Source organism: Taurulus bubalis, assembly GCF_910589615.1.
Source record: "Taurulus bubalis genome assembly, chromosome: 9".
NCBI lineage: Eukaryota > Metazoa > Chordata > Actinopteri > Perciformes > Cottidae > Taurulus > Taurulus bubalis.
Window position 1 is genome coordinate 19,549,018 of NC_136597.1, and position 18,583 is coordinate 19,567,600.

The 18,583-nt window shown below is 43.2% G+C and overlaps 2 protein-coding genes across 2 annotated transcripts; one reads left to right on the plus strand and one right to left on the minus strand.

Moving 5' to 3' along the window:
- Positions 1–1,940: 1,940 nt before the first annotated feature.
- On the plus strand, positions 1,941–7,950 carry LOC306741114 (methionine aminopeptidase 2-like; the record flags this gene model as incomplete). Its single annotated transcript, XM_079223367.1, is given in 11 exon segments — positions 1,941–2,079; positions 2,895–3,008; positions 3,216–3,278; positions 3,933–4,035; positions 4,332–4,493; positions 4,737–4,918; positions 5,141–5,235; positions 6,032–6,128; positions 6,223–6,326; positions 7,408–7,523; positions 7,698–7,950. Coding segments are annotated over 11 exon segments (1,428 nt in total).
- Positions 7,951–10,021: 2,071 nt separating this feature from the next.
- LOC306740999 (netrin-4-like) lies at positions 10,022–17,886 on the minus strand (the record flags this gene model as incomplete). The annotated part of the gene is made up of 10 exons (XM_079223250.1): positions 10,022–10,164; positions 10,515–10,688; positions 11,514–11,582; positions 11,730–11,842; positions 11,984–12,191; positions 12,989–13,177; positions 13,438–13,564; positions 14,429–14,701; positions 17,006–17,556; positions 17,826–17,886. The coding sequence occupies 10 exons, from the start codon at positions 17,884–17,886 to the stop codon at positions 10,022–10,024; spliced, it is 1,908 nt and encodes a 635-aa protein (XP_079079376.1).
- Positions 17,887–18,583: the final 697 nt, after the last annotated feature.

Consider the following 18,583-nt stretch of genomic DNA (forward strand, 5'->3'; position numbering starts at 1 on the left):
AAATGCTTAATTAATTGTTAATAAATAATGCCAGATGTAAAACATATTGTATACCTGTACCTGTACAACCTGATGGTTTATTATAGTGGAAGAATCCATTATTATTGACTTGTTTTGATCAGCATGACCTGATGACTTCTAAAGTTAGCACATGGCTTTCTAATAAACAAATCATACAATCATAAACCATCAAGTCTTCAGTACTATTGATCAGAGGCTATTGATTTTGGATCAGGTGTGTTGCAGCACTTTCTCAGAAAGGTAAAAAGTCAAAGCAAGGTTATGCATGAGGAGGATGAACCTCAGCCAGATTTATTTTTTTGACACAATCTAGCAAAAGTTGCCCTTATTAATAATCTTGAAGGCTTTCATAAATTAGTTGTCATTTTCTTAAGTAACTAACACAACTTTCCATCTAGTGTTTTTTCCCTTCCCTTGTGGAAGTGGGGTACCATACAAATGTGACACCGAGATTCATTCACCTCTAGAAGGGAGTTTTCTCTTTTTCATGCGTGTGTTCGAGTCGACGTGTGGTTTCCCCGCAGAGCCAGCATTCCCCACAACATGCGAGTGTTTCTCTCCTGCCTCCCTTTTGTCTTTGGCCGACACCTGACGGGATGAACCTTCATCTTCATCCAACATCCCGGAACCTCCGTCAGTCCGCTCCAAACTCTTCAAGGGCATCGACCCCGCGGTCACATCTCTCCAGGAGTAATTCAGGATGTTCACAATCCCGTGAGGAATGCGCCCCTCCTCGGTCCACTTGTGTTGTGAAAGGAGTCGAGCCACTTCGTTTAATAACTGAGGGGCTGCTCTCTTGTATGCTGCCAGCGGGTCGTGGTCCATTGTGTTGAGTGCAGCACCTGAGGTATCGGGTTCAACATCGCCAAGTGTTTCACCCGACAGCCTCTGAGAGAGCTCATCACCTGTGTGGTCGTTCTCTCGGTTACTATGAGGGGGGAACACAAATATGAGAAAAAAAGTATTGGTCGCAAGAGGAAAATGTAAAATGATTTGTAGCGATTGAGGGAATTGAGTTACCTTTGTGTCGTGTCTTTTGCCTTTGCTTCTTCATTTCCCAAATTTAAGTACAAAGTTTTGTGTCGTCGTGCCCCTTTAATTCGATTGTGTTGTGTTGGCTGCAGAGAGATGCAGTTACATGATTAGTACCTTGTTGTTTCTTTTAATAAAGTCAGACAAAATGAATCATTAGCCCACCTGGTCAAAGAAATACAAAGGGCCAGTTCTGAGTTCCTTCTGCGCGACAGAAGAAGGCATTCCACCGAGAAAAAAACACTTAAATTTCCTCTTAAGAGTCGCCACACGCCAAAAAAACACGCTGTAAAACGTGATGTCCTTGCAACAGAATACGCTTTAAAATCCACCTTTCTCGCCTCTTTCCGCCCAGTGCGCCGGGCTGGTTGCTTGGATACACTCGTGTCCAAATACTCGCGACACGCACCAGCAGCGACTCCGCATCAAAGTATACGAACAACAAAAGAGTATTAAAACATAAAGAATGCGGTGTTTTCCGATGTGTGCACGCGGGAGAAGTGACACACAAGTCTTGCTGAGGAGCCGCAGTCACATTTGCGCACAGTAACCTGAAACTATAGTAACGTTCAGACAAAGTGATGATTCTAGCATGCAGTGCAGTTTTTCTTTTTTCTTATTTTTACATCAGGACCTGATGGTCACATAACTAAGCATGTCATGTGTTTGTGCCTGAATGCAATCCCACCCTAGAGGAGAAAATGTGATGATAAATAAAAGTTGTGCTCCTCAGGACAGTGGAGGATCGTCTTCCTGGAGGCTATATGGTCAAGTTGTTGCACTCTAATGGCTCATTATTGGCTCAGATTCCTCCAGCACACTTTTCTGCTTTGACCACTGGAGGCTCTCAGCAGCTTATGCGTCACTTCATCTCTCAGTCGCTGATGATGGCGGAGCTACAGCGTGATGTGGAGCCTCAACTTCTCAATGGGGACGACTTGAACCAGGAGAAAGAAGACCCGGAAGCCCTAGAATTAGTAAAGAAGAAGAGAAGAAAGAAGAAGAGGAATAAGACCACCGCACCAGGTAAGAGGCATCCCCAGAAAATCGGTTTGGAAAAAATTGCGCAAATTTGTCTCCTCTTTAGTGCCACTCGAAATAGAGCACGAGCATCAGACATGCGGGACAGGAGACTTTCCAACCTGTCAGATGGCATTCCTGTCCAGCTGTCCCAACTCTGTGCGGCTGGAGCTGAGCTCATTTGGAAACGGGACAATCTCTGAAAATAGGAATTTATCATCAAATACTGATTGAAAGCTGTCATTTGAAGATATGGGTGGAATACAATTTAATTTTACTTCAGATTAAATATGTTTCATAAATCCCCCCTAAGCTGCATGAAATTATGTAATGGAAGTATCCACAGTTTTAGTGTAATAAGATGACAAACACTGTAATATTTATAAAAAAAATACAAACATCAAGCTATATGCTGCCTCATAATATGGAAAAATAGATTCCCGGAAAGCCTGACTTTTTTAACCTGCCATAGGTAAAGTGCTTTCCACACCGCTCTGTCTTTGAAGGGCTAAATGTGATAATGCTGCAAGGTACATGTGCCCTTGAGGATATTGACTCTCAAGGCATAGAAATAAAATATATGCACAGACATTGCCAAGTTGAGATCGTAGTGGATGCACTTTCTTGAAATGGCTGGACCACAAATAATGTACTCACTCTATGTGTGTGTGTGTGTGTGTGTGTGTGTGTGTGTGTGTGTGTGTGTGTGTGTGTGTGTGTGTGTGTGTGTGCGTGTGCGTGTGTGTGTCCATGCATGCATGCCATCGATGCACACGTGCATGTTCACCTGCACATGCATGCACGTGTGTATGACTTTGCAGCAGGGACAAATGAAGCTGAGGGGGATGGAGAAGCTGGAGGTGTTGATGATGTGACAAAACAGCTGGAGCAGCAAACACTGGAGGACAAGGAGAGGGAGGAGGATGGAGAAGAAGGTAACTTCTCACCACCACTAGTGTATCATCATCATCATCTGCAGTGGTGACTGTGTTGAACTTTAAGCTCCTGAAAGTGCACGGGCAAATTCAGCCGGATATCTGCAATGGGACATCTTATTTTCAGCAGCACACTGGGAATTGTGCCCAAGCTATATTATATATGTCTCACTTTACAAACTGTATTGAAACTAATGATGCTTTCAGCAGATGAAGGAGAGAACCCAGCTGGAAAAAAGAAGAAGAAGAAGAAGAAAAAGAAGAAAGGATGTAAGCCATTTTTCTCAATGCAGCAAATGTATCTAATTCTGCATCAGATTACATGGACCAGATTCACATTTACTCAATTTCGAATTTGAACTGAAACTGCAATTTACATCCCAGTGACAGAATTTGTATTGTCTCAATGGCACATCCGATTTTATTGATGGACTGCCCTCTAAGAACCCTTCAACAAAAACTTTTCAGTGTTTGAATTGAATGCGTCAGATTCACTTTGAATAACAGGTAAATACAACAGGTGCAGAAGCAGGTTGATGTAGTTCATTATTGTCATGACAGTAATACTACTACTAATAATAATAATGTAGTACTGACACAGGAGGCATAGGACAAAATGCTTCGGGACTGTGCAGGTCGGACAGACAGCTCAACATTTATGACATCATATTCAGTATGTCCTACATATCGTTAACCCATTATATGTGCTTTTATATTGCCTACAATATTTCTTGCAATATAAGTCAACAGGATTATTTTACTCATGGGGATGTCTTGCTTAATTAGATCTGTAATTTAGGAACTGTACTGTATTCTCTGGCTATTGAAATGCTAATGTCATGGACATGGGGAGGATAACTTGTGCTTTCTTTTCTCTCTCCCGCTGCTTTCCTCTGTTTCTCTTTCTTACTATCTGGGTCACAGTGAAGGGGCAGACTGACCCTCCCTCAATACCTATTTGTGAGCTCTATCCCAGCGGAGACTTTCCAAAGGGAGAGGAGTGTGAATATCCACCATCGAAAGACGGGTGTGTGCAACCTCCACATCGTCCCTCACTCTCAGTAGTAGTCCTCCACTGTGTGACATATTTTTATTTAGCTCTCTCTGTCTCTCTGCTTTGCACTTGGACAACGTGATGAGGTGCAACGTTTAGTGTGTGGTTTAATTTCCTGTTCAGGAGCAAATGGATGTCGTCAGGTTTTGACAACACGACGTTCACCTGTGCGGGGTTCCTACAAGTGTGTCATATCCTCGTTACAAATATGTGTATAATGAGAAAATAATGAGTTCCTCCTCTTTGTGTGCCCGCCTGCCTCCCGCCAGGCGCAGCGCAGCGTGGCGGACCACCAGTGAAGAGAAGCGGGCGCTGGACGGGGCCAACGAGGAGATGTGGAGTGATTTCAGGGAAGCGGCTGAGGCACATCGGCAGGTCCGCTCGTATGTCAAGAGCTGGATCAAACCAGGGATGACCATGATTGACATCTGGTGAGACATACACTGAGATATTGTTCTTGAGCCAACTTTAATGGACTTAAATCTCGGCTGCTCGTACCTGCCTGGGATCATTTGTGACAGACATTGACATGGTTTCAGCACCTCTTTGTCCTAGCCTGCAATACACTGTTTTAAAATCATCAAACCTCTTCTGGATGCATTATCTGCCCCGACAACACTCTCATTGTTCCGCGTCCTCCATCGTCCCTTTGTGCTGCTTTCTGTTTCTGGCAGTGAGAAGCTGGAGGACTGCTCCAGGAGGCTCATCAAAGAAAATGGGTTAAAGGCCGGCCTGGCCTTCCCCACCGGCTGCTCCATCAACCACTGTGCTGCCCACTACACCCCAAACGCAGGAGACCCCACGGTTCTGCGCTACGACGACGTCTGCAAAATTGACTTTGGAACGCACATCAACGGTTCGAGCTCGCTAATAACTTTTTAAGTGCTTTTTGAGTTCTGCTATGCCATTTGACACTTGGCATTTATTATGACATGGTAAAGTGATGATTACATTATAATTTTCACTGCCTGGAATAAACTGTTCTCGCAAGTTAATTAACTTACACTTTTTTTTATTATTACATTTGGAATATTTCTTCAAAATGACAAACTCATAGAAACTGTTTTTGGTGTTTTAGGTCGAATAATAGACTGTGCCTTCACTGTCACTTTCAATCCAAAGTACGACAGGCTGCTGGAGGCCGTAAGAGACGCAACTGACACCGGCATTAAGGTAATACAGATCTTCCTGCTGGTTACACAAAAGATCCTGACTACGTCCCAAGAAATAAGAATAATCATATTCAGATTACAGTTGCGTTAATATTTATATCTACTGTAGATTGAAAAGTATCACAATTAAATCTCTAAAATAATGTAATGATTGAGAGTGTGTATCTAGCTTTAATGATTGCTTCCCAGGAAAAACTCTGTAGCCAAATGTGACATAAAAAAGACATGATACAGCCCTTTAAATTAATGTATCCCTACTAACTTTACAGAATGATATGTACAAAACGAGGAAGTAATGATAAGATAAGAAAAATAGGAACATATAGAAGTGTCACAGCAATAAAAAAAAAGAACAGATAAATCAAATGAAAAAAAAAGAAAATGCTGCAAATGTGCACAAATACAGTCACTCAATGGCATGAAGAACAAAGACAATATAATTCATGATCTTAAAATCAGTGGCTCCCTTAATAAAAATAAAATACTGTATACAATATGGAAAATGAAAAACAAGTATAACAGGTACAATATACAGCTTATATAAACTGCACACAGAGACTCAAATAATCAGGAGATAGGGAAGTTGCAATAAATGATGAAACACAAAAAGGTTTAGGTTTTATTTTTGTTTCTTTTAGTACCTGGTTCAGATTTCAGAAACGATTCATTAAAGTGTTTAGTGTACAGATTCACATTCAAGGAACTAATAGTTAGATACAAGTTTAACACACACACACATAGCAGCTACTTTTCAAGTAGTTATGATGCATATGCATGTTTATGCCTCTCTGCCTTAGTTTGCAGGAATTGATGTGCGCCTGTGCGATGTTGGTGAGACCATTCAGGAAGTCATGGAGTCTTATGAAGTGGAGATAGATGGGAAAACATATCAAGGTAATAGGAGGTCATTTGTTGTCTCTTTTCTTTCATGCACAGGTTCAGTGCTTCTTCCTATCCATTAAACCTCTTTGTTGTGTTCTCTTTATAGTGAAGCCAATCAGGAATCTCAATGGCCACTCTATTGGACAGTACAGGATACACTCAGGGAAGACAGTCCCCATTGTTAAAGGCGGAGAAGCCACACGGATGGAGGTTTGTACAGCAGCGATTATAGCTTAATCAAAATGTTATTTCATCTTTGCCAAATGTGGATGTGACGAGATTCTGGAGCACAAAACAACACTGCTGCCTCTTCTTACTGAAATGTTGTATTGCCTTTTTGTCTGAAGTTAAACCGTTATTAGCTGCTTGACCTTGCATATTAATACACATTTTTAATTCTTAAGTGTAATTGGAAGAACGTGTGGCTAGTTAGGGTTACGATGGGGTGTGGAGAAGTGTTCCCATTCACTGCTCTAACAGCTTCTTAGTCACCCTCATCAGCACTTTAATTACACCTTTAATGGAATTACCAGCCGCATCGAGTAGCAACACTTGTTAAAACTCCAGCTCCTCATTTCACCGTAAGAGTACTGATTTGTGGGCATCCAGTGCTCATTAACAGGCCGACCCTTCACCAAGGATAAACATGGCTTTGCACTGCCCTGCGTTTGCCGAGGACTCCACTGAGATCCACACCTGCCTCACACCTGCACAGCTGCAGCACACGACTGTATTTGGACAGAACTGAGCATTTTAATTGGCAACTAGCTGAGTCGAGCATTTTACCTGATGGTTGCAGGGGGGTTAGGGTGGCGGAGGGGTTGCTGCTGAGGTTGCAGATTTGTGTGTTGTATTTTTAGCACAAGTATGTTGCCATTACCCTCTTTGTGATCAGAGAGTGGCAGCTGGGCGGGCCACAGAGCTGCTAGCACTTTGACTGATTATCGGTGCAGTGAGAGTAGGTGTTGCAGCGTTATCAGCTAATACCACAGGGACTCTAACAACAGCCACGCGCTGATAGAGACACAAAACGCCATTCAAGCCCAGCCAATCAACTCGCACGAGGCGCTGCTCCGCAAAGGACACTACTGCCCTTAATAGACTGTCAGCTGCTGGCATCCTGAGATTTTTATTAAATTTACTCTCAGCCCCACTGGAGTGTTTCTGTCCTTTCAGTAACGTCACACCCACTCAGCCCCACATAATGGTGCATAGATTTTCATAGTTATTCTACATTTTACATCCACACCTAAATTCATTTTTTTGTCCATCTTTTTTTGTTGCCTCTCAGGAAGGTGAAGCTTATGCGATTGAGACATTTGGCAGCACGGGAAAAGGTGCAGTCCACGATGACATGGAGTGCTCACATTACATGAAGAACTTCAATGTTGGACACGTACCAATAAGGTTGGCACTGCCGTTTTCATCTCTCATTTGCTCCTCATTTTTTGTCTGCCAATCCATCATTTTAACAAAAGACATTGTGAAAGAGCATCATACCTGAATGATTGTTTACATCTATAGAGTTAATCTCCAGTTTGTCTCACTGCATGTGGACTTTGTGTTGTTACTGTGCTGCAGACTTCCAAGGGCTAAACATCTGCTGAATGTGATCAATGAGAACTTTGGCACTTTGGCATTCTGCCGCCGCTGGCTGGACCGCCTGGGTGAGAGCAAGTACCTGATGGCGTTGAAGAATCTGTGTGACCTTGGCATCATGGACCCGTACCCGCCTCTCTGTGACATCAAGGGCAGCTACACCGCCCAGTACGAGCACACCATCCTACTCAGGCCCACCTACAAGGAGGTCGTGAGCCGGGGAGACGACTTCTAATCATACACCAAAACTCAAGGCGAGCCAGGAGGAGCATTGGCTCAAAGACAACAAACCTCTGCGGACTGATAGCAATTATGCAATATTTCTCTGACCTAAATGTCCACTGCTTGAGTACCACTAGGTCATTATTCTGGCAAAGGCAAAATACTTGTCTCATGGTAGTAGCTTACTAGTAATTGTTTTCCAAATGATCGAGCCAGTATCAAAGGGCATATCTGTAACAAAGGTAGTGTTGCCATTTTAGTCACATTTGTATGTGCCGCTTTTAGGAAATATGCAAAACAAATATATGCAAAAGAAACATGCAAAAAAGGTTTTGGCGACCACCTCACCTAAAATTGCTTAGCTTCACGCGTTGTTAAGACCTTGTGAGGAAACTGAAATGAAATATTTCTATTTCTATAGTTCTTTGCTCTATTTTAATTTGAAGCAGTTTTGTAAGAAATAAATTGTTATAAATCTTGCATCAATTACTGTGTGCATATTTGCATAATAGCTCTCAATTCTTAATTACATGAGAAATATCTGATGATATAAAGGTGTATTCTCTCCTTTAACCAAAGGAGGGCAGTACTAAAACACAGGTCAAACATCAGTCACTAGTGAAGATATTACAGGAAGACACATCAGGCTATTCGCAGTCTTGTGCTTTAGCATTATGTCACCACGGAAAGAAGCAGATTTTCCCCTAGAGCATTAAGAATGAGCACACTGATGTGTTGTTTTTGTAGTTTAGATGAAAGAAAAACACACATATGACACACAAAAATAGCAATATAAATATTACATTGATGGCAGAGTACATTCATGTACGCTATCTCCAGCCCATTTCTCATTTTTTTGGTGAAGTCTTTGGGACAAGGACATGAGCGTTGATGTCACGTTGGAGGAATGCATTATGTCTCCTCACAGAGTTTGTCCTTCTCCTTGGAGACAGCGCACCAGACCTATTCTTAACTGGACCCGTGGACTCTGGATCTGATACACTGTGATGTCAATGGCTTTTAATACATGTTTATTTTGGAGCGGCAGGAGTCACAGGCCAAAAAGAGGAGCATATGTTAAAGAGAATGTGCTCTTTCTCACGCACACACACACACACACACACACACACACACACACACACACACACACATGCTCACACAGGCTCCCACAGGGTCGAGTTTGGAAAAGGCCTTCTTAAGTAAATCCTCCTCACAAGGAAGCAGGTTCGAACGAGGACAGCAGAAAATCCTCACAGAATCTGACTGGAGCGACATGACAATGGCCCACTCTTGTAGCTGAACCAGCTGCGAGAGCAAACTCAATCCCAAGTGTTTGAGCCGGTTGATTGTACGCCAGGCCTGAGATGGAGGAGCAGAGTGTGCTTTGCTGTCAGACAGCAGGCTGGCAAGTTTTCCGGCGCTGTTCAGATTAAGCCGTCTGATTCCTTTAATGTTTTTTTCATCCTCTTCCCTCAACCAGGAGCTGCTTGTTGTGACCTGCACAGTCCCCGACTCCCTGCCAAGGACATCAAGCAAATGCACACATCCACACTCGCACACATTCGGATGTTGACTTCATTCATGATTTATCGGTAATATCTGTGAGACGACAAGGATAATTTACTCTGCGCCTTCAGATTTCAAAGTAAACAGCTCTCAGTGAAATTGATGCAGTAGGACGTGACTGGCTCGTCAACTCTGACAGAACGTTTGGCCAGGAAATAAAGTGTAATGGAGTTTTTAAACATGCTTCGCTTATTGTTTATAAATAACCTGGAAAATATCATACTGTACAGGAATGAAAGTTCACCATCAGGTTTGTCTTTGTTCAGATGGAAGGCTTTGTTCTTTTCTACTCTTAAGTGACTGGAGTCTGGTGAGGTATGTGCTTATTTCTACCTCAGGCTAACAACCACAGCACTGTGGCATTGAATCTGTTTCCTGAGGATGTGCACTCCACTTGAGACACAAAAGAAACAGTGAAATCCCTGTAGTGGGCATTAGATTTGGCTTTCTTTTTAAGTGTCAAAGCAATGCTTAATTCGAACAGTCCCTCTGTTCTTTCTGCACAGATCATTGTTGCCCTACCGGCGGCCACAGTCATTTCTGAGGATGTGGAGAATTTTACGTCCCAGGGTTGACTTCCACGATTTAATCAGGCTCTTGGTGTTGATCATCAGTCGGCCGGTCTTCCAGTCCTCATGACCAGCCACAACATATTCAGATCCTGGAGAAGGAGCAGAGCATAAACCCTACTGAATCTCAAGTCTGCTGAGAATGCCACAAAAAATGTCCTCATGTAAAAAAAGATTATAGGACTATAATCAATCCGTTAAATACTGTGCCGTTATAGCCGATTTGAACGAATGTTGCCAGAAATGATTATTGTAAACGTGTTTGATGTGAAGCAGTCTCACAACAGAGAGGTGGCTCTAATCTTTAAGCTGTGAATGTTCAATCTAAATGATTGATGCACCGACTCTAAGCCTGCATGAGCAACGACAAAGATCCTCTATTCAGCACAAAGATGGCAGATTGTTCACTCAAAGTTGTCCACTGGAAGTGGCTGCAGCTCACCTGGGTTGAGGACGGGACAGGTACAGCCATGGGTGGTCCAGGACTCCGGGTACAGGGTAACGCTTCCCCTCTGGACCTTCATCTGGGGGTTCTGGTACAAGACTTTCTTGACCTTGACCTCCACCTCTGCATGGGAGCCTTTATCGTGAGCTGACATTACCTTTACCACCAGGACTGCAAAGGCAACACAAACAGATGTTCAACAACAAGAAAATACAAAATACGATTTCCACTTCTCAAACCTGTACTACACTACTAGCCATGAAGAGAACTACCAATGTTCTGTAAACAGTTATGAAAAGTCTTCTTTGGTCCTGGATCAGCTTTTCAAGTCTAAGAAAATAACCAGTGTTGACATTTTCTTTCTCTGCTTGGGTTTATGACAACCTGCATTATATACTGGGGGAATTGCATTTGAAAGATGTGATTCTATTTAAAAGATGTGGATTGTAGAAACATCTATCTACAGATCCAAGCTGTGGACTAAAAGTCAGATATCTTGGCCTCTGCTGCATCAATTTTGACCTTGAGGTGCAATACAACATTTCTTTAAAGGTACACTGTGGAGTTTCTGACCACTGGTAGCGCTATAGAGCAATATTTTTGTGAGTGGGTCCTTGTTTTGTTAATCCTGGTGCCAACAGTTTCTCACTGATCTACAATTTATGTGCCAAGAACCGCAGCAATGCACCAGCAAAGGCAGAGGAGAAGAAGACTTGTAGCAAGTGAACATGGATGTAAACGATGCAAATTTCAATTTGCTTTGCAAATGTTTTTTTGTGGAAGAAAAAGCATTCAACACATTTGATAGATCTCAGTGATACACGTAATGTATTTTAGTGAGAGACAACAAAACAGAAAATGTTATTATAAGAAAACTTTAAGGAATCACTAGACAAGATATCAAGGGGAACAACCAACATTTTGAGTTTTATCATAGACACTGTCATGACAGGCTCACACAATACTGAATTAATTCCCCCTGTCAATAGCACTTACCATAGTCATACTCTGCAGCACAGAAGAGTTTAGGGCTGCCAAGTGTAACTTCTACACACTCACATTTCTCTGAAAAAAACAGAAACATGATTAATAGGATTCATCTTCTTCACAATGTATAGACATCAAGATGTATCAACATCAAAACAGCCGCATTTCCTCTGTGTGGACGGATGAGTGTGCAGTGTATTTTGTGTGATATGACCTGTGACTTACCAGAGTGGTGCAGTGCAGAGAAAAGCTCCTCTAGCCTAAAGAGTGCCGTCTCCCTCGTATTGCTGCTGTGTCCCATGTGGCCGGTGGCTGTATAGAAGACCTCCACATCTGAGCTGTGCCGCAGAGGTAAAACCAGTCAGAGGCAGGGCTCTACATAGTGTTAATCATCCAGAATGCACTCCACCTCTATGCCATATATCACTTGATTCAAGTAAAAATACTTATGGATATGGTATTAAAGTCTTGGCTCTCACCCAGAAATGCAGTCACCGGTGTAGGGGTCACAGTCCCCCGCGCAGTCACATGGGCGGCAGCCGTATTCGTGAAGCCCCCAGTATCCCAGCATGCAGCTGTCACAGCGGGGGCCTCCGACACCGGGCTTACAAGTGCACTCCCCACTGCTAGGGTTACAGAGAGTGCTACCTCCTGAGAGGACGGAGCCTACGGGGTGGCAGGAACAGGCTGCAGAGGAGAGAGGGGGAACAGAGCATTAGGGCTGCGTGTTAACATCTCTGTTTGTAGGTCAAAAGACATGTCTGCTTCTCTGGCTCAGCGCTATAGGCACTGAGTTTACATTATGAGCCTGCATGTATGCGAAGGACAAACACACTTGTAGAAGCACAAACAAACACATTTAGAGTGTACACAGTGAACTCCCAATATTAAAAGTGTACTGTATTTTATCATCCTCCTGTAACAAGCAACAAGCTGGGAGTATGTCCGCAACATGCGCTAAGCAGCTGCAGCAAAAACAAACAGTGAATCACTCCCTCTCTACGCTGTCAGACCTGACAGTCCCTCGTGATGACAGATTGACTTTTTGTTACAGACTTGCTTCATCTGTTTCCAAAAACGGCATGTTTGGTCTTAAAAATGCTTCAGCATACCTTGCGGGGCGAAAGGGCAAGAATGGGAAAAATGTGCTCGCATTGGTCCATGGGAAATTCCTCCATTGTTTGCAATTACAGTCACATTCCAAAAACAGTGCGGTCTCCGTCATTCCTGCTAAGGAGCGGACTATAGTCGTCCTACTATCTCATCACTGGGGAGGCAATGACTCAGAAAGGTGCTGAGGGAACTTTAGAGATCCATCTGCTTTAGTCTGGAGAGTCAAACGAAAAATCTAATCTCCATTACTGCCCTCAAAATATCAAAGACTCCCTCTCTTAATTGGAATTCTCTGCTGGCATTCATCCATACAGAGTTATGGCTTAAGGAAGAAGAAAAAAAAGAGCTGCACTTTGCAGAAAAAGATTTACCTTTGCAGGAGTCAGGGGCCGTTTTTGGTCGGCTGGGGTCTCTGAAGAAGCCCCTCTCACAGTTCTGGCAGTGACGGCCCTCTGTGTTGTGGCGGCAGTCGTCACACACGCCGCCACTCCGCCGCCCGGTCGCTAGCCACAATCCACGGCTGAAGTGACAGCTCTTGGCGTGACCATTACACTTGCACTCTATGTTTGGATGGACATACACAATCAAACACACTGATGCGTTTTGTTCTTTGCTCGGATGAACTCTCAAAGCCCTGGAGATAGCAGTGATAACTCTTACAGCATATAGCTGACATTAAAAAAAAGAGGACCTGCTCTGTTATTAATCTTGCTTGAGCGTCTAAAAGGTCACATGATTTATGAGACTAAATTAATTTTCAAGATACGTCTACATGCTGTGTGTCCTACTCTGCATTTGACTCTCTTGCTCCATCACTCACTCTGGCACTCATGTGGCGTCCCGATGATGCCGTTGGCAGCCTGCCAGGGTCGGTCATTATAGAGAGGGGCACAGCGCTCGCAGTGCTCACCGTCAGTGTTGTGTCTGCAAACACACTTGCCGTGGACCTGCCAGGCAAAGAAACATATTTACATCATTGTATCTGCATGCATCTTTCTGACTGTATGTGCCTTCAAGTGGCTCAAGAACAATGCTGAGAGAAAAGTGAGCATGCAGTACTTGTGATACTACTCTTTGGGATTAATGTATATTTGAGGAGTTTTCATTGTGTCCTTCTTTAAGTGAAAAGTTGATGTAATGTGGTTTTGTTAACCATTTTAAATCACTTTGGCCTGACGATGATCCGACTGAGATCGAATTCAGCCTTTTAAATAAATGTGTGGCTTGTTGTTAATGTGCATTGAGCCTGATTTCTAGCAGCCTTGCACCTACATGTGCGTAATACTTCTCAAACATTGCAACATACCAACATCTACATGCACAATCACAGCAGTTACACACAGTGCAGCTTGTTCCTGCCTGTGTAGCATGTCTACACCTCTTTAGATCATGTTGAAATCAAACAAGCTCTTCTCGTCTCCATTTACAGTAAAGAGAATAACCCAACAGAGACTATGGTTTGGTGAAGCATTGGGCTGAATACCATAATTAAGGTTTCCACACACTTAAATCCCTGTAATGGTAGGTAAAGCTGTGGCCTAATATCCAGTCTTCACTGCAGCCTTCAGCGGCACATACCAGCGCACAGCTGAGTAACAAAGGAGTGGTGGGAACAAAACCCCGAACCCTCTACTCCCAATCTCACCACATAAACAAATCGCGATGGAGACGAAATAAACCCACCGGCAGACTTCAGCGTGACACAACATCTCAGTAAGTTTTCACAACAGAAGAGCAAGAGCTTTCCCTAAGTGGAGTATTGTGCACCTGCAAGCTGTAAACTCACAAAAGCCAAGCTCAGAATCGCTCACCATGTTGCTGGTCTTCTGTTGGCTGGGTCGGTAGCCCCCGGCCGGTACGCAGTGGTCAGCGTGTCCATTGCAAAGGCAACTGCCTTTGACAATAAAATCATAGATGGCATAGTGGTCTGTGGGGAGGCCAGCAGCCCCAGGATGTTTGGCCTGGCAGGGACACTGCTGGCGCTGCAGCAGACGGACTCGGAGGTTGGTGATCATGAGCTGGTCCTGGGCGGCCGGTCCATATGGATCCACTGAGTTCCAGGGCGACAAAGCTCGATAGATCACCTGAAAGATTTAAGTAGAGGAGAAAATGTCTTAAAATCTGTGTTATTCCACTTGTAAAAGCCTCTATAACAAGCGGAAGAAAACGGACCTTTGAGACTCTGACAGACCATGACGCAAACATAAATTATATCAGTCTCTGTTTTTTCTTGGTCTGCCAAATGAAAAACAGGCATTAATCTGGTTCGCCTTTCGTGCTCCTCAAATAGCTGCTCTTGGAAAATCAGACTAGCTCCAATATAAACATGGACGCTAAATCTAGTTGAATGTTGATCTTTCAGATACTCTGTTGGGATGAAAAACTAGGAAATCATTTCAGGTGGGAGATGAATCGAGTGCATCGTCCTGGTTTTGGTGTCTGACTGAAAAAATGTTTTATTGTTTTTTAGCTTCATGTTGGCTTCTTCCGACATGACTATACTAGGACTTTGTAATGACTTTATTCAACATGCTATACTATGACTTTATTTTCTTCTTTCAACATACCAGAACACAATTTTCGTATGACTTATTTGACATTTTATATCATGACTTGAAAAAAAAAAAAAATTATACATACTATGACTTTTTTACACATACATATATGAAAAATATCAGGAAACATCATGAATTAAAACTGTAAAACAAAAAATGCAATAAAAATGATTATATGTTATTTTTATGGAAGCATGAGTGGATGAGTTGTGGTCAAAAACAAACTATATATCCTCAATACATTTTGTGTCAGTAAAAGGTGAAACTACAATGTATTTGATAGACAACCCATACTTAATAAATCCTGTATTGTTTGTTCTGTACACAAGAGAGACTTCCAAATGAATATACTGGATTTTGTATTATAACATAATCTGGTGAGTGGTACAGTACATATCAACAACAAGTTTTACCATATAAACATTGGACTTGACAGATCGTAAGCTAGCTCACAAGCTAGTTCTGATTTGCAGTCTCATGACAGCAAGCCGAGAGTTTAAACTAAGTATATGATGCCTGTCGTGTTATTTTATTGAAACTCTACATTTTAGGTCTTTTGCATGTTGAGCAACAGATACACTAATTATAAAGGGTGACAGGCTTATACAAGAGAGCTGACATACAGTACCAAGGCACATACTTGTTCCAAATACACTGCAATTATGGGATCAGTCAAAGCCATATATTCATTCAAGACGTTCAACCAGAACCTCCCAATGTGGTGCGAGGCTCCAGTGAGAGTCTCTCTTGCACACCATCTGTGTGAATGGAAGGCCTGCTCATGAATTAATCATAGCTGGTTATCTGGCTCAGACCTCCCTGTGATAATGCAGCAGCTCCAAAAAATGCTTTAAGGGAACATCAGAGGAAAAACATTGATATTCTAGCCGTGCATGTCAAAGCAGTTTGCAGCTTAGAAGGCTGGCCTAACAAAAAGAGGTCTCCCATAGCCCATCAGAGGAGGTCAGTTTACAAAGCAGCTGTGTGTTCAGTGGGCTGTGTGATATCAGCTTATAGTGCATCCCGGTGCCAAGAAACGTACTTTGCTGTGAAGTGCTGGCAGTGTGTTTTGATGTGGTCACTCTCAGATCTGAGAAATTAAATCACATCCCGTATTTAACCTTTTCTATGAACGACAGCAACCTCAAAGATTACTGATCATTGGCTCTTGACCCAAGTGTATTTATAGCAGAGTTCCCATTTTGTGAAGATTAGGACTGGATGGTAATTATATGTTATTGTCCACAAACTTCCTGTGAAATATTCAATTTCAATTAAATGTTTCTGTATGGCTCAATATCATAAATCACTAAGTTTCCTCGAAGGGCCTTTACATTCTGCACAGCATACAACATCCTCTGTCCTTGGGCCTTCGCATCGGGAAAAGAAGAACATTACTTTGATTCGTATTGCCTGTAATTTCTATTTTCTATCAAATCATATACAAAACAAATGTCAGTCATATAACACATATTCAAGGAGACACTTACATCCTTGTCTGTGTAAGTGTACTTAACTCCCTAAAAAGTATGTGCCAGTTATACAACTTTTACATTTGACTTTCTAATGTCAGGGTCATGTTCATCTGAAATGTGTTTCATTAAAACACTGATGATTGTGGGGGATGAATGCAGTGTTGTTGTACAATGATGAACTCGGGTTGGATCTACAGGAGGGAGTTATAAACTGTCAAAAGTAAAACAGGTGTTTAGTTGACAACTTTCATTTGTTTGTTATTTACCTAGAAGTAGTAACATATGTATTTGTATGTGGCCCCCAAAGACACCCCTCTCGGGCCACACTGTCAAAAACAAAGGCACTGGACTCACTCACCTCTCCTCTGGTACAAGGGGAAGCTCCTGAATACTTGGAGGTGCACGTTGCTCCCCCGACTGGCGACCCCTCTGCCAGGCCGAACAGCTCCTCGCAGTCTCTGGCAAAATACCGGAGGGCTTTCCACGTGTGCCCTCGGTCCTGGGAGCGCTCCAGCACCATGGCAGCCGGGCGGGGTGAGCGGAACACCAGGATGAGATGCGTGAGGAGGAACCCCGTCTCCAGGTCGAGCTGGAGCAGTTCCTCCTTCACCCCCTCTGCGGACTGCCACCACGTGTCCGGGTAGCGGAAAGAAGAGTCGCTCATGGAGGAGGGAGGGTGCGCCTGGACGGGACTCGCAGAGTTGCACTTGCTGCATTTGGCTGCGGGGCAGGACTCCCTGCTCCGGGGCGAAGGCGTCTCTCTGAAGACGCAGTAGGGCTCCGAGAAGTTGGAGCCGCAGACCGACTGGGTGCTCAGCATTCTGCCCTGGGCCAAGTTGCCCATGCGGGGGTTGCAGGCTCGGCCGGAGCAGCGGCTCTCCACAGCTGGACCTTTGGACTTAGTCGTTTCTGGTCAGAAAAAAGGTGCGTTCATTTTAGTATAAAGTCAGTGAAAGCGAGAAAAGAGTTTAGATATACATTTAGATATACAAAGTCAGGCCATTAGACTACAACGGTGATGAGTTCGGTTCCTGCTTCCCCAACTTGCTTTCTAAATGTGTGCACTAGGCACGTGGATACATTGTTTTCCAGAATCGCACGCGCAATGCTTGTTTTACTAATTCAGGTCTTCTTGAAGTGCCTGCGTAAAAGTCTCAGATACACAAGTTCAAACTCACCGGCTGGCAGAGGAGATGATGCGCACACCGGGATGATGACGAGTAAAGTCCACAGTCTCATCCTGAAGGAGTTGTTATCTAATAAAGTCACCTGTCCGATATAAAAGTTGGAGCGCGCCCTCAACAGCTTGATACAAGGATATTATCCAGTAGTTAATTATCCAACATGTTCCTTTCTGATACTAAATAATTACTTGAAAGTTATTCCTAATTATTTAGAAAGTCAAGACACTCTAACCTGAGCTTAATCCTGCCGGTCATGGTGTAGAAATGCCGCGCTAGATTTAACTCGTATTATCTGAGCGCTCATCATCCTTAAATTATTCCAGCCCACGCACTTCAGGGTTCAATCTGTTGTGAGTTCATTGACATTTGGGAATATGAAGAGGTTAGCACCGCCCTCTTCTTCTTGTCTTCTCACAGTCCCCGCCCACGCTGATTCCGAAAATCTGACTTTTCAAAAAGAGCTAAATACAAAACCCTGAAAGACTTGTGCTTTAAAAGGGATGTTGTGAATATGATAAAGATTATGACTGTGACACTTTGTCATCATCTACCTTCAGACTATTTCTTATCAGCCTCAAACAAATAGTTGCATATTTCTTTTTTAGGGAAGCGTTCACTTTTTTTCTCTGCAGTCAGATGAAAGCAGTCGGCTGTCATCAGATTTGGAGTGCAAAAGCACTGGTCCAAAACAATGAGATATTTAGATTGCCTCCACAAACCACCCAGGCACTCGAGCGCTGGCCGTCAAACAT